Source organism: Vitis vinifera, chromosome 6 (genome assembly GCF_030704535.1).
Source record: "Vitis vinifera cultivar Pinot Noir 40024 chromosome 6, ASM3070453v1".
NCBI lineage: Eukaryota > Viridiplantae > Streptophyta > Magnoliopsida > Vitales > Vitaceae > Vitis > Vitis vinifera.
In genome coordinates this window covers 2,256,250-2,272,932 of record NC_081810.1, presented here as the reverse complement: position 1 = coordinate 2,272,932, position 16,683 = coordinate 2,256,250, and the positions used below count along the sequence as shown (strand labels likewise).

At 27.1% G+C, this 16,683-nt stretch overlaps 1 protein-coding gene across 1 annotated transcript; it reads left to right on the top strand.

Annotated features, from left to right (window-relative positions):
* The first annotated feature begins 9,014 nt into the window (after positions 1-9,014).
* Positions 9,015-9,958, top strand: LOC100251836 (zinc finger A20 and AN1 domain-containing stress-associated protein 5). Its single transcript, XM_002285507.4, has one exon. The coding sequence runs from the start codon at positions 9,302-9,304 to the stop codon at positions 9,680-9,682; it is 381 nt and encodes a 126-aa protein (XP_002285543.1). The 5' UTR covers positions 9,015-9,301; the 3' UTR covers positions 9,683-9,958.
* The last annotated feature ends 6,725 nt before the right edge of the window (positions 9,959-16,683 follow it).

The following is a 16,683-nucleotide window of genomic DNA, read 5'->3' as shown; positions in this document are numbered from 1 at the left end:
ATTGTTGGTTCCTAACTGAATTCATGTATGCATAAGACCTAGATTAGTAAGAATTTGGATCTTGGTCTGATTTATGGTTATTAATCAAACGAGACGTGCTTTTATTGTATAAGGTAGCGTTTCATGAGTATTATTACATCTTCTGATCAGATCATTGATTGGTCAAATTATTCTTTCAATAAAATATGTCTCAAATTTTACATTTTTAAGAGGGGAATGTTAAAGTCACCAATTTAATTGAAAAGTTTAAACTTTTTTATCAAACTTTGAAGGGATCACATGAATCTCTCTCTCTCTCTCTCTCTCTCTCTCTCTCTCTTTTGTTTTTTTCTAACATATATTAAGGCCGTATGCATGTCGAAAAATGGTTGTCCATTAAGCCACTTTACAAAGGTTGTCCATGAGATGGGGCATTGAGACTAATGCAAATCGATTTAAGCATTTTGGTCAAATTGGAGGTTTAATTTAGGAGGTCGGTTTGCCATTATACTGGAGCTCAACCCAACATATATGGAGCTGATTTTGTCAAGCCGAACTCAAAGCCCATTGTTCTAAATTACTCAAGTTTAAGTCCAATGTAAGACTAGAAGATCAAGATATATCACCAAGATTCCATTTGGATTTTGAGAATTTTGAGGGCAATTATGAGGGGGGAAATAAGCAAGAAAAAAAGAAGACGACAAAATTTGAAAATTTTTTTTTAAAAAAAAGTTTAAAATTGATATAAACCTCTTTAAATTTATTTATCTTATTTTCTCTTTTAAATAAGAAGTAAGAATTTCAAAATAAACAAGTTTCTAATTTTTATTTATTTTTATTCTTCTTCTGTACAAACCAAACATTAAAACAATTGCACAAGCGTATGGTCTTTGCAAGCAAAGAATCCAGTGAACCAAGTATCATATCCTTGATGGTGCATCATAAAGTAGCAGGGGAGATGAAAAGTATGAAGTGAACTGCTTCTAAAAGTAGGTACTAATTTTTTCTTTAATTTGTTGTTGAAGGAGGATTATTTAATGACAGGATATTAAAAGATCCCCCTAAGTTTTTTTTAGTAGAAAAATGACCTGTAGCTGAGTAAGGCTCCTTTTTCACAACCAATGCGCGTAATCTCAAAGCCCTACGATTAAGAACACCAAAAGGTAATTCTTAGATTGGGCATTTTTAATAAAATCAAAAGGTTTTTTTTTTTTTTTTTTTTTTTTATAAATCACTTCACCTTGCAACTTTAAGCCTTTTTTTTCCCCCAATTTTAGTACCCACGTTTTTCTTCTCTCATCAATCTAAATTTTAAAACCATGTTTGATTTTCGGAAAGTATTAAAGAAAAAAAAAAGTCTTTTCAACTACCCTATCTAGTGTGGAGATAAGTGTCCTAAAAGATTATGTATCACACCTTTAAACATTAAAAAATGGGTTGCATGCACCTTGTACGTTAAAGACTTGCTTCTCAATCTAGTGTATCTTATTAATCTTGATTTATCTTCAAATCTTGAGGTTAAAATGGTAAAGTAGGAGTTTGAGTTAAGAGATTAATTTTTATAATCTTGAGAGAGTTAGCATAAGTGTGAGTTATCACTTGAGAATTAATGTTGAAGATCCCTTGGAATTGGAAATTCAAGTGTACAAGTTTAAAGCTTTAGTTGAAAGCATTGGAAGATAGTGAAACCTTGGTTTAGATTGAAGATAAAGGAGAATGGATGTAAGTGGGTTATTTCAAACCATTATAAACAAAGTTTACGTCTCTTTGTCCCCTTTCCTTTTTATTTTACTTGCAATTATTTTAATTGTTACCATTTTCATCTAATTTAGTAACAAGTTTTTAAAAAAAGATGATCAAGAGTCAATTCATCCGGGTTTATTATTTAGATCAACTTCACAATCAATGTTAAAGTTAGACATCTTGTCTAGGAGTTCATCATCTAAAAGAATAATAGTAAATTTATCCTACTTATCTACCATGGAAGGATATTTCATGAATAAACCCTTTTTAATTTTTTTTCCAATGTTTTCATTATAGTTCCTGAACAAGAGTGGGATGAGGTTAGCGTCTCCAACTCTCATATATAAAATCTTTGGACTATGAGCTATAGGATATCATTGAAAACGGACCACACGTTCTTTTAAGAATTCTTAATGCGTTTGGCATTCCAAAACTCAAACAAGAGTAAGATGAACTTGATAGGAAGAAAATGCAACTCAATGTTATGTTTGTTAATTTTTTATTCCATGCATAGATAGAAATGAATATAATAGAATTTTAAATTATAAATCAACTACAAAAATATGAAGAATTTTAAAAATTACACGTGAGGGTACAAATAAAGTAGAAGAATCTAAAATCAACATATTTGTTTCTAATTATGAACTTATTAAAATGGAAGAATATGAATTAATTGTTAATATGGTTACTAGATTTATGAATATCATAAATGACCTTCATGCTCTAGGAAAGACCTTCTCCAACACCAAAAAAATGAAGAAGATTTCCAAGTAATGGAAAGCAAAGATGACCTCTATTCAAGAAGTTAAAGATCTTTTTAATCAACCTCTTAAAAGAATTAATGAGTTTTCTTGTCACCTATGAAATTAATTATAATGAAGAAACATGAAGAGGTGAAGAATGTGTTTCATGGTTTTAAGGAAAATGAGAATGACGTAAATCCTAACTTTAGGTATTATGAACTCTAAGATTCTTTTCAAGAATTATATGCTAATCTAGAGAATCTTGGTTTAAAAACTACTTTGCTCAAAATTAAATAAAATCCTCTTTTTCAAATGAACTTAAAGAATTGAAAGACAAGTATGATCTTATTGAAAACTTCAAAGTTATTCTTGAAAAAGAAAATGAGGGTTTAAAAAGAAAAATGAATGACTAACCATTTGCTTCTCAAAATTCTCAAATGGGCAAAAGATTTTTAATATGATCTTAACCAGCTAAAAATGTATTTTTGATAAAAAAAAAAAAAAAAGGATTGAGTTACAAGTTTCATAAAAATAAAAAATATTGTAAGAATCATTTTATAAAAAAGATTTCTAATACTAGCCTAGCAATCATGTGCAATTTTTATGGGAGAAAGAATCATATTAATAGTACTTGTCTATTGAGAAAATACCCGTGCATGTTCCATCTACTTGTAAATCTACTTACTTTCTAAAGAAAAGAAAGACTAATCTTGAAGGACCCAAGAAGGTATTAGTACCAAAAGTCACATAAAATTGTTTAATTTGTAAAGAACCATCTAAGAAAAAATTAGGATATGTTCTTCATTGAGACAATGCAAAAGTATTAGCATTAGAAATGTTGGTAATGGAATCTCTTAATATATTCACATATTGTGCTCTAATAGCACAATTAGAGAGTGAACTATGTGATAAAAAAGCTTAACTCATCCCACTTAACTCAAATTGTTACTTAGACCCTAATCATGAATCTAACATATTTCTTAGCTAAAATCCAAGTTTAAGAAATGAAAATGATGCAAGTTAATGTAAGAACTTTTTTCATCCATGATAGTGAAAGAGCTTAATGTGCATACAAAGAGCTCTAACAGTTTTGAAGCATGATGAGAGATGCAACAATTGCAAATGGAGAAATGCATGGAATGAAAGATGAGTATGAATATTATAGAGAGATATGGAGAGCAAGAAAACATAAGAAAGAAGATTAGAGGTCATAACTTAATGTTCAACATGAGAATTGAAACTCAAACCCGACAATGGCATATAGTCTAACTTTGACTTAATTCGTGAAAGACTTTCTAAGGTTAATTTTGAGCAAATTATATATCATTTCAAACTTCAAAATGTCAAGAGTCCAACATTTTCAACAATGTGCAAATTAGAGTTGAAACAAAGAAGTTATGGTCGTTTGAAAATAACTAGGTATAATTGAAGAGCCCTTTTGAAATTTTAACTTATGATCTCAAAATCAATTTTGAAATCACCCTAATTTTGAAATCACTCGCTACCACTTTAAGGTTTTGCTTTTCTACCTTAGGAATAATGTCTTTGACACTCCATCCATCCTAAGTAGGCCCTATATGATTGGAAATCAAGATTTTATTTTTTATTTTTTTTTTCATTCTTAGGTAATTATTTAGGAAATAAGTTGTCAATAGGAACATGTCATGCGTAGGTTTTTTTTTCCAAAAAAAAAAACACTCAACTTTTAGGTTTTTAAAGGATTTCGATTTTTTTTTTTTTGTTAGAGGGAAGAAAACAGAGTCTGGATCTTGGTTTTTTTTCTTCTCCATTATTAGTATATATATATATATATATATATATATATATATATATATTTATTTCTTTAACGTTCAAGAGTGATTTTTTATCTTTCTTTAATGGATTGTACATGTGACAAAACACTCATGAGAGGCCAAAGAGCTTTATTGGGGTGAAAAATATGAAAACTTAGAGTAAAGGCTCGAAAGAAAATAATGATAAATTAAATTCAATAATAGAATGAATAATTGATGAAAAACATAACTAATAAGAATGGAGATACTCTCTAAGATTTGTTTGAATTAGGGGATGATACAATTATCCATTCTTTGATATTAGGGATTCTTGGTAATTCTTAATCCTTAGCTATTTAGGGTTTAGCCATTGTCATCTTCCATAAGGCAAATCCATATGCAATGGTAAATGCTTACAAATCTTAGACCCAAACCAAGATTTCAACTCTATGCATCTAATAGATTATTCAAAATAAAATAAAATATCACACCTAAGGAGACATATGCAATTAACCCTAAGTTATTGAATTTAGGTTGATCTGGATTAGCCACATTTTGAATAGCACCAGATTTATACAAATAAATATCCTTGTTTCACCTAAAGTCCTAAAGTCCTAAGCCCGAATTTGGATTGTGGAAAACACAATCTTGAACATTTGAATAAAGAATTTGTTTAAAGTTTACCTAGTTTGACAAATTTCATTAATCAATCTCTTAAGATGATACTTGGAATACTACAAAAGTTGTAATAACTTTTTCTTTGGTTTTTCTTAACTAAAATTGTTGTGTACAAGGCTTAACATTTTAAACGGTCAATCTTCCATAATTAAAAATGTTTTGTATATCGTTTTGTTAAGCATAAATCAGTGATTTTGTAATTAAAAAAAACTAAAACTTTAAAGTATCTTTTTAACCCATCATAAGTTATTTCGAAGTATTTTATATGCAAAATTTTTACTCTCAATACAAAATAAAATTTTGGGAAAACTTGATTCAAAACAATTGTGAAGTATTTCTTGGTCATGTGCTCTTCTAGAAAGGCATATACAGTTTTCAACAAAAGAATTCTTGTAATAAAGGTGTTTGTGTATATTATATGTGATCAATCTAACCCTATTTGTTAGAAATGTGCTCAAAGTGATGAAGAGATAATAATTGAAGATGGCTTTGATAAGTTAAAAATTGATGATCATGGTTTGACTCAACAACAAAGAGAAGTAGTAATAAAGAAGGATGTAAAGCCAAATAAACTTGAAGAAACTCCACAACAAAGTGAATAAGAAAAAATGTTCCAAAATAATGGAGGCAATGCCGCTCATAATCCAAAATATCAACTTATTGATAGCATAACAAGAAGGGTAAGAATTCATTCTCAACTTAAACATATTTACAATAATTTTTATTTGAATCTAAAATCTTCATGAGAAAAAAAATGATGATTTTTGGATTATGGTTATGCAAAGAAAAAATATGTATTAAATCATTTGATAAGAACTAAATAAAATGGTTAATTTGTTGAAATAAGGTTAGATTAATAGCCCAAGGGTTAAATAAAATAGAATGGTACGTATCTTTACATGCTTTAAACTATTATCTTGCACCAAATGAATGTTAAAAATGTTTCTTAATGAAGATGCATATATTGAAAAACATCTCAATTTTAATTGGAACAATTTTCCAAATAATATATTTAAATTGAAAAGGACTTTTATGATTTAAAGTAGCTTCATTGAGATTGATATAAAAGTTTGAGCAAATCTTTTGGAAAATGGTTTCAAATGAGAAAAATGGATAAAATCTTGTTTGCATTAGTAAAGCAAACTCTTTGTTTAGTTTAGTTTTAATACCAATTACTCCCTTATCATTTTTACTTAGAGATTTTTTTGTTGATGACAAAAAAAGGAGAAGTGATATTAGGTTGTTATTTATGATAAAATAATTAAGTATTAAATTGATACTATTGTTTTAGCAATCTTATGAATATCAATGTTATGTACAAAAATAAACATACATACATACATATACATATATATAATATTAACCTCTCCCAATTATTATAGCTTATTACTAATTGCTCATTATATTACTTTCTTTAATTATATTATTTTGAGCACCCTTAGTTCTTAGGCTTGATAGTTTGTTAAGTAAAAAAGAGTGTACTTTGAATATGAGCTTTTTAATAACCTTGGTTTATTATCATTAAAAAGAGAGAAATTGTTAGATCAAGGTTAATCTAGTTGAACTTAAATTTTGGTTCAACGCAAGTTTTGATGATAATAAAGGAAAGGTTTAGATTTGAGACTTACTTTTTAAGTGTGATAGACAAGAAGATCTCTTTGGAACAATATAATTAAAATAAAATAAAATAACTGCATAAACCTACATATCTCATTAGAGGTAAAGAAGAAATTAAAAGAAAATTATATTCAAAATTAATTTTAGGTTAATCTTAGGTCAGACTAGGTATAGTGAGTTAGGATTGCATGCATATTGTCATTAAAACATTTAACATATCAAAACTCATCCAATTACAATTAAAATTATCTTAAATATTTTCCAACGTTGGATGAAGTATCTTTCAAATGAAAACTACCCTTGATTAATATATTTTGAGTTGGAAAGGCTTTTAAAAATGACTTGGGCATTAAGGCATCAAGTGCATTCAACATAGGACCTTCAAGTTTGTGTGTTTTAGTCATGTATCCTTAGGCAATCTATTGGATGATCGACTAGTTGCACACTATTCCTAATCTTCCAAAAAAAACATGTTTTGGTAGTGTCTAGCAATCAACTTGGGATGCAATTGAGAAAGCGATCAACTAGGTCTTTAATCAACGGGTTAAGCAATCTAAGTCTCAAAGGTAACTTGTAGTGCAATAAATGCACAATAGCTAATTGGGTGGTTGATCTAAGGATCAACCATTTCAATGGGAAAATGTGTGTGAGTTCGTTTGAGTAAAAATTATATATAAAAGACTCTCGAACAGTATTCATTGTAGAGAGCATTTGAGTCCACCTTGCTTTAACAACTTGCATATTTATCTACTGCCTCTTAACAATCCTAATTTATCTTGAAATCTTGAACTTAAAATTGTAAACTATGAGTTTATGTTGAGAGATCAAATCCTATAATCTTGAAAGAGTTTGTATCAAATGTGAATTATCACTTGAGAGATTATATTTAAGTGTAAGGTATCACTCGAGGATTGGCATTGAAGGCCCCTTGTAACCAAGAATCCAAGTATACAAGTTTAAGCTTTAGTAAAAAACTTTCCAAGATAATGGAAACTTCAACTTGAGATTAAAGTCAAAGGAAAGTGGATGTAAATGGATTGTGTTGAAGCACTATAAACAAATCAAGTTTGCATTTCTCTATTCCTTTCTCTTTTTATTTTACTTGCGATTAGTTTTTTTGTTATCATTTCCATCTAATTCAATAAAATATTTTAAAAATATATCAATACCTAATTCACCCCTCCTTTTGAGTGTACACCATTGGTCTGCTATACTTCATAGTATAAATCTTCAAAATAAGCAATAAAACTTAATGCTTTTATTACAAACTATCAAAGTCAATACCTGCAAGTCGAGAAACCATGTCTTCCTCTTTAAACCTAAAAGAACCTAAACTCAACTTCTTATCCTTCTATCAATATTCTTATTTGATTTTAGTGAAACTAAACACCATGAATTTCTTTTTACGGTAAGGCCTCTAGGCAGTTCAAATTTTGTAATAAAAAAAATATCTCTATGTATTAGTTCAGATCACTCGGTCTTCAACCTCAAACTAGTTGAGAGTTGACATTTTTGCCCCAATCTAACTTAACTTACAAATTAAGTTATTTGAGTACTTAAAATATAATTGATTTCGAGTGAGTCAGTCTCTACAAATTGCCATCTTAAGTCAAATCGGTAGCTTTCATATAAATGGCAGAATAAAAATAAAAATAAAAAACCATTTTTAAAATTTTATTACAGGGAAGTCTAGCTTTGTTAGTCTGTTTGGGCAACTAGAAGTCTGGAACTTGGAATGAAAAACATGGTACCATGCAATTGACTTTTACTTTTGCATAAAGACTTTGGGCCGCCTCATTTGAACACATGCATTCATCCTATTTTGTCCGTGGTGACAGCCAAGGTTTAAATGGGAAAATTATTTGAATTTTTCTTTTCAATCTTTCCTTTGATTAATTTTTTTTTCTTTAAAAAAATAAAAATAAAACCTATTAAAGTGGAAGAAGTGACATTCATGTGCTCTCAAGTAAGTACATTTTTACTTATAAAATGATTTTTACTCTTATCAAAAAGAAACTTTTTCTTTGGATAGGTATCAAAGCGGCACCATCACTAGACATACTTTTTCTCATAGCCATAAATCATCGAATATTATTTATATAACTCGAATCTCGTACCTTTATATAAATAAATTTTCATTTCTATCACAAAGAAAAGTTTAAACAAAGTGAATAAGGGAATTTCTCGTACCCCTTATTTTACTTGATTTTAATTTTTTTATTATATATATGTGTGTAAAAAAGGAAAAAAATAAAATTTATTTATTTAACTTCACTCTCACCCTTTTAAATACTTTATTTTAATTTTTTATAATTTTATTCGATAATTCAAATTTTGAACGGCTCAAGTTCAAAGAGCAGTAAGAATTCGTTCATTAGTCTTTTTCTAAAATAATTATTTTTAAAAGAAAATATGGAAATTGAAAAACATGTGTCGAGATTTGAAAGTAGTAGAACTTTAGACACAAGCTAGAGGGACAGGTGTAAGGTCCCCACTGGCGGGCTCAAAACTCCTTTAGGGGACAAAAGCGTCCAATCATCTCTCATCCCAAATTCCACGTCATGGCTGATCTATACCACTAAATACAGAAGCCATTTCCACCAATTAAAAAAGTCATAAGGGTATTACAGTAAACCCACTTTCACATGCCATTGATTCGCTCTCCATTATAGCCCCATACTCCATTACCAACCCCTCAAATCCCTCACTTTCTCGAGAAAATTCCATTTTCTCGCTCTTCAGCCACAAATCTCAACCCTCAAATCTCGAATGGCACAGAAGAGAGAAAACGAACAGGCCACCGAAACCGAGCTCAAAGTCCCCGAAACTCTAACCCTATGCGTCCAAACCTGCGGCTTCTCTGCATCCGATAAGCCCAGATCCAGATCTCCCTCGCCGCCGGACGACCCCGATTCGACCCTCGAGAATTCAGATCAAGGCGCTGTGAGAAGGAGGGAGGTGAACCGGTGCTCCGGCTGCAAGAGGAAGCTAGGACTGATCGGCTTTCGGTGCCGGTGCGGCGAGATGTTCTGCTCGAAGCATCGGTACTCCGATCGGCATGAGTGCAGGTTCGATTACAAGGCGGCGGGACGGGAGATGATCGCGAAGGAGAATCCGGTGGTGAGGCCGGCGAAGATTCTCAAAGTTTGACCGACGGGGTCTGTTTGTTTGGATGGAAAATGGGTTTCGGGGAAAAGAAAATTTTTCTCGAGAAAAAGGGTAAGGGATTTGAGATGTAAAGTGGTAATTTCGCGCGAAGCTTCACTTTTCCCGGGAAAGTGGTTTTTTCTGGGAATATTATTTTTCAATGGGAAAAGACAAATGTGGGATCTGGCGATGATAATGATAGGTTTTGATCGTGTGGGGGAATATAGGGGTATTTATGTAAAATTGTGATAAAAGTTTGAATTTATTGTCGTTGTTTAACTTTTGGTGGTCCACTGCCCAATCAAGGAATATTAAAAGGCTTTCCTCACCAGACTCGACGGAAAAACAGATTTTTGCATTTATTGTATATTAACTAATCTTTAATTTATCTAATTACTACTTATTAATAAAACATAAAGAAATATATTTATAAAAGGAAAGAATAAAATTATTCTAATTATTAATTACTTTTCACAAAATAATAAGTAAAAATAAATGTGATCAAATATTCCAAATGTGACTAAACTATAAAAATTGTTATACCAAAGGAATGAGTTACGCGTGTAATCACTTGATGTCAAATGAATCAAAACGGTGTCCATGTCGAATTGATTATAAAGATTTATAAAATAGTAATCGATAAAAATACCATTTTGACTCGTTTTTATCTTTATTTTACTATTTTTCATATGCCACTAGGCCCACTACCATCAAATTCTCTCTTATTTAATCATTTTTGGATTATTATTATTATTTTTCAAAACTCTTATATAAATAATTGAAAAATCAACTTTATTTTCTATTTTTAAATTATAAATAAAAAAATTATATTAATGATTTAAAGACTATTTTGAAAAATACTTTCTAAAAAATACGAATTTAAATAAATAAATATTATCTTTTACATTTTAGAAGAAAATAATTTAATGATTAAAATACTATTTAAAATAAATATATTTACTATTTTCTTTTCTTTTATACTAAAAAGTATTTTAAATTTTTTATTATTATTATAAAATGAAAAGTTGAATTTTTTTTCTTTTAATTTTCTTCCTTCCTTATTTTAATAACTTTTTGAACATGACTTTTAATAATAAATTTTATGAAATATTGCAAATTTGTTTACTAAGATTTTTTTTTTAATAATTTGAATTATCTGAAAATTTATTAAAATAAGAAAAAGAAAAAGAAAGAAAGATTATGGATGAAGAATTTTTATTTTAAATATTCAATTAAAATATTTTTTTATGACCTAATTTTAGAAGTAGATTATATCAATTTATGGTAGAGATTGAATTTTTTTTATATAAAAGGGTTTAAAAAGTATATTTGCTCATTTTAGATAAAAACAAGTAATTAAAAATCTTTAAGTTTGGTTTAAAATATTTTTCTAGTTTTTTTTTTTAAATAATTTTTATTTTCTATATTTGTCTCTTTTGAAAATACGTTTACTTAAAAAATGAAAACTATTTTTAAAAATGAAAATTGAAATTCTTGTTTAGTATTATTTTTTTTATATGAAAAATAATAAAAAGAATTAAATTGCATTTATTGTGTCATTGTACAATAATATTACACTAACTATACAAAAGAAATGTACTAAGTGTATAAGAATGTACAAGGCTATATTTTGTGAAAGATTTCAATTTATTCCAAATCATTCCTTTATTTTTCTTATCACCCACGAATTGTACATTTATGTCATGCATTTTATTTAATTCTCACATGAAAATTTCAATACTTTCCCAGTAATGATATTTGGGGAAAAAAATTTAACCCGAAGTCATTCACTATTTTATCAACCACACCATTGAAAATATGATTTAACATACTTATGTGAATACATAACTTATGAAGGATATGAAATTTGTATCATTGTACAAATGTATTATACTAACTGTACAAGGGTGTATAAAACTATCCTTTATGAAAGATTCAATCAAACCACTCTTTTATTTTCCTTGTCACCCAAGGGTTATACACCTATGTCATGAACTTTATTTAACTCCCACATAAAAATTTCAATACTTTTCTCAATAATGATATTTGGGGAAAAAAATTAACCTTAAGTCATCTAGAATTTTCTCAACTAAATCATTGAAAACATGGTTAACACACCTACATGAACACAAAACTTAATAGGGATATAAAATTTGCGCTATTGTACAAGGGTATTATACTAATTATACAATGAAAATGTGTTAAGTGCACAAGGGTGTATAAGACTCCTAATAGGTTTTGTACGATTTTTAAACAACTTGAGCTTGACATTAAGACCATTATTGATAGTTTTTTTTTTTTTTTTACCAAATTATTTCATTAATACATTCCTTACGAAAATTAACACATAGGAAATAAAATTAAAATCAATCATGTTTGAATTGTTCACTATAAGCTAAATGAAAGATATATATTTTTACTATTTTACCGTTATAAACATAATTTTATTGTTATCAATAGAGATTAAAAAATCATATTTAAATGGAATTAAAAATAAACAAAAATTATTTTTGTAACATTTTTATTTTTTAAAATCATTAATTTAAATTATGAAATTAGTTTTAAAATTAAAAATATTTTTTTGTAATTATAGTTTTGAAGATTTCATGATTTTTATCTTATTACTTTTAAAAAAATGCTTTAATAAGAAAATATTTATTTTAATAGTTTTAAATATTTAAATCTTTATTTAAAAATATTTAGTATTAGTGTGGGGAGCAATTGGGTAATTTTGGAATGAAGAAATTTTGAATATCTTAAAGACTTTAATTTTATCAATTACCCTATTTACACTTTCAAAATTATTGAAAGGTTGGTAAATTAATCTTAGAAATATTGTTTTCTTGATTAATATTATATATATATATATACATGTGAGTGTTTAATTATTTCCAAAATAATACGGGAAATAATAAATACTATGTATCCAATTTGCAAGTTAGAAAAAAAAAAATTTATGAGGTATTTAAAAATTATTTAATATATATAAGAAATAATGTACAGCATATTTATTATTTTGTAAGTAAGAAACAAAAAAAAATATTTTTTAAGGTATTTAAAAAGTATTTATTATATATTCTATAAGTTTGAAAAAATAAATTGATGGTGTCTAATTTGCAAGTTAGAACAAACAAAGAATATTAATATTTTATGAGGTGTTCAAAAATTGTTTAATATATATGAGAAATAATATAAGTTTGAAATAAAGAATAATATTTATTGTATATTATCTAAGTTTCCAAGGTATTTAAAAAATATTTATTATATATTATATAAGTTCGAAAAAAAGAATAATATTTGATGGGGTATTTAAAAATTATATTACTTCAAAAATGTATTTAATAATAATAATTTTTAATCATTTATCTTTTATATTCAATTTGATGGAGAAAAATGATTAGAAAATAATTCAACTTGGTCCCATTAATAAATAGGTGAGAGAAGGGTGAAAGAGCCAAAAAAATAAGAATGAAAAAGGTAGGGTGGTCGGTTAGTTTTTTCATTAAATAGTCAAGGGTATTTTAGGGATTTTTTAAAGACAATATCTTTCCTCTCAATTTCTACTATTTCATTGTGTTTTGAGTTTAATTATGAATGATAGGAGGACCTTATCTCAATTACCAAGTCTAACTAGGCTGAAAACATAATTTTCCCTTTTGCCTATCAACAATTGAGGGTTGTATTGTAAATGTAATCCATAATAGATTTTAATTAAATTGGAATTAACTGAAATTTTTTATTAAATTTGAAATTAATTAGATTGATTTAGGTATTGAACCAAATCAATTAGCATCAATTTGATTTGAGTCAAAATTAAGTCTATTATACTGTTGTTAAAAAAAATATCAGGTTTATTTAGCAATTATTTTTTAGAATAGTTTTTTTTGTTTTTTCAGAACAAAAAAAATTAAGAAAACATAATTAAAAACTATTTTCTATTTTTTGTTCTTAAAAATAGATGTTTTGATATAATATTTTTTTAGTTGTTTTATATTATTTTCACTTGTTTTCTGATGACTATTTTAAAAAATAATTATACAAATATGTAGAATGATTAAAAATAAATTTAAAATATTTCAAGTTTTTAAACAAACTTTTGTTATGTAAAACATTAAAAAATAGTGTTTAAAATTTGTTCTCAAAAACTATTTTAAACAACTGATTCGATAAAAATTGTTAAACAAACCTTTTGTTTTCATACATATATTTTAAAAAAAAAAATAATTCAAATTTCATGCATTCTAAAGTCAAAAGTAGTTCTTCTTATGATAAAAATAATACATATGTCATTAAAAGATAGAACCTATATGATCAAACTCAGTATATTTGATTGAAAAGTATACAAAATCTTAATTATTTTTAGGTAAAATATTAAATTTTGATTTTCCAAATTTACATTTTTTGTGGTTTTTTCCATGTATCAAAACACACTGTTCCAAACAAAAAAAAAATAGTGTAGAATTTTTTATTTTATTTTATTTACATTAAATGAGTTTATACAAGTTATATAATACACTTAAAAAACATATGACTCGAACCTAAAACAATTTGCAATAACAAAAATATTTTAGATTTATATTTGATGTTGAAAAAAAAAAGATGAAAAAGAAGATGAGAAAAATGAGTTAATTTACTTTAGTTCAATTTTGAAAACCAAATTGATAATAGTTTTTTTTATATAAGTTGAACTAATAAATTTGGAAAAAAAAATAATAATAATTTAAACTGACTCAATACTTTCCAACGGGTCAATTTAGTGATTTTTTTTCTCGTGTCTAAAACCCATAAACCTTATGTTTTGAATAAAATTAGAAAGTAACAATAGAAGAAATAGAAATGTTTGGGCCCAGTTCATGAGTCTCATTGGATTAAAAAATTAATTGGGCCTTTCGAGGGAGGCCCAGCCCATTTTCTAGTTCTAGCCTTCTAGCCTTCTAGGATACATCACAAAATTATACAAATTTATGCTATAATTAGAATAATTTAATTTTGGTGAATGATTTACAAATTTGAAGCAAATGAAGTTATATCTCAAAATAAAATCAAATTTGAAAAATTAATTTATCAATAAAATTAACAAAATTGAAATTATAACCTTTGAAATAGGGATACACTATCATATGAATGAATTCCAGTCCTGGGAAGAATTTTTGTTGTTGTGGGCCTAGACCAACAACACACGTGAGAAACCCTACGCTGTGGGCTCAAAGCCCAGTATTACTTTTGCTAAAGAATGAGGCCCAACAGGATGTTCACCCAATGTCTGCACTTATAAAGAATGATGAAGACGTTCGGAAATTCACAAAATATTGATAGTTGGTAATCTAGAATGAAAATTTTGAATTTTATTTATTTATTTATGAAAATAGGAATTAATCAAAACTCATAAAAATATTTTAAAATAACTTAAAAAATCAATAAAAACAAATAATAATACACATATTAAAATTGTTCTTTTAATTTATATTTGATTTCAAAAAGCACTAAAAAAAATATATATTAAAAAATTTATTTTCTTATATTTGGTTATAATATGAAAAATATTAAAGAAAATAAAATATAATTAAAATTAGTTTAAATTTTATGTTTTTTTAAATTATTTAATTTTTAAATCAAAGAATTAAAATAAGGAAAATGAGTTTGAAATACCGTATAAAAAAATATTTATTGACTTTAAATCTTTTTTTATTTTTTTATTTTTTCTTTATATTATTTTTCTTTTATATTTTCCCTCAATTTTTTTTTTAAAAACCAAATATAACCTAAAAAATTTTCTTTTTTCCTTTTAAAACTTAATAAGAGCTTTTTATCTCTTTTGTCGATTTTGCTTAAAGATCTTATGACTTGAAAATAAAACCTTAATACAAAAGTCAAGAAATATTACTTTGTTAAAAATTTCCAACCACCCAAAAAGTATATTTTTTTTCCCCAAATGTTATAATTAATGAAAATGACCTTAAAGCAAAAGAAATTGGAGAAAAATATTTATAGTATAGACTTCTTTGTATCAATCCCCACACCAACCCTCTCTTTGTCTTTTCCTTTTTTAAAAAAAAAAATAAAATTTGAACGTTGTACTATGTAGCATGTGAATGGTAGGTGAGAGGGTTGTTTGAGTTTGGAAACAAAACCTTGGATTGGATTGGATTGGATGATGAGGTTTGATTAGACCTTTCCCACGATGAACCATCAAAGTTTGCTTTTTATAAAGCTTCCTTTATACCGAAAGAGGGGGACAAAAGAAGAAATAAAAGTATTACTTTTCCCACATGACTTTTTTTTTCTTTTTTTTTTTGCATTAGATTTTGTTTTTTTCTCCTCCCTTGCCTTTAGTCCCTTTCATGTGTCCCTTTCCATTGCTCTATATGATTCAGTGAAATAATTCCTTTCATCCACATTCAACTTACATGAAGGGGGTTAATATATAGTATAAATATTTCTAAATGTTAATTACCACCTTTTTATGGGTGGAAGAGCTTGACATGATGAATAGGCTCATAACCTCGATATTTGAAAAAAGCAAAAATCGATAAAAATTTATTAAATTATATTTTTAAATAATTAAATTATTTTATAAAATTAAAAGTATTTGTATATCGAAAAAATATAGATATTATTTGTATGAAATGATTTTTTTTTCATGCCCAAATTTATTTAAATTAGTGTGATAAAAGGAATATACTCGGTTCGATACTTATTGCTTGAAAAAGAGTAAATGATTAGAGGAGGATTGGTAATTGTTGATGTGGGGTATTTTACTTCCCCACTATAGGTGGTGATTCTATTATGGTGGAGTAAGTTCAGTCATGCTCGGCCATGACCGATTGTGGTAAGTTTCTAGTTCATGTGTTAATGGGTCTATCATTTCCATGGTTATGTTTACCAAGCACACATGAGTTTTATGGTCAAGATCTTCAAGGGCATGATCACCATTTTCACATCTCTCTCTCTCTCTCTCTCTCTCTCTCTCTCTCTCTCTCTTAGAGTCGAAGAAAATTTTGGTT

Excerpts from the sequence above, each read along its gene's own strand:
- LOC100251836 (XM_002285507.4), top strand. The coding sequence starts at position 9,302 with ATGGCACAGAAGAGAGAAAACGAACAGGCCACCGAAACCGAGCTCAAA.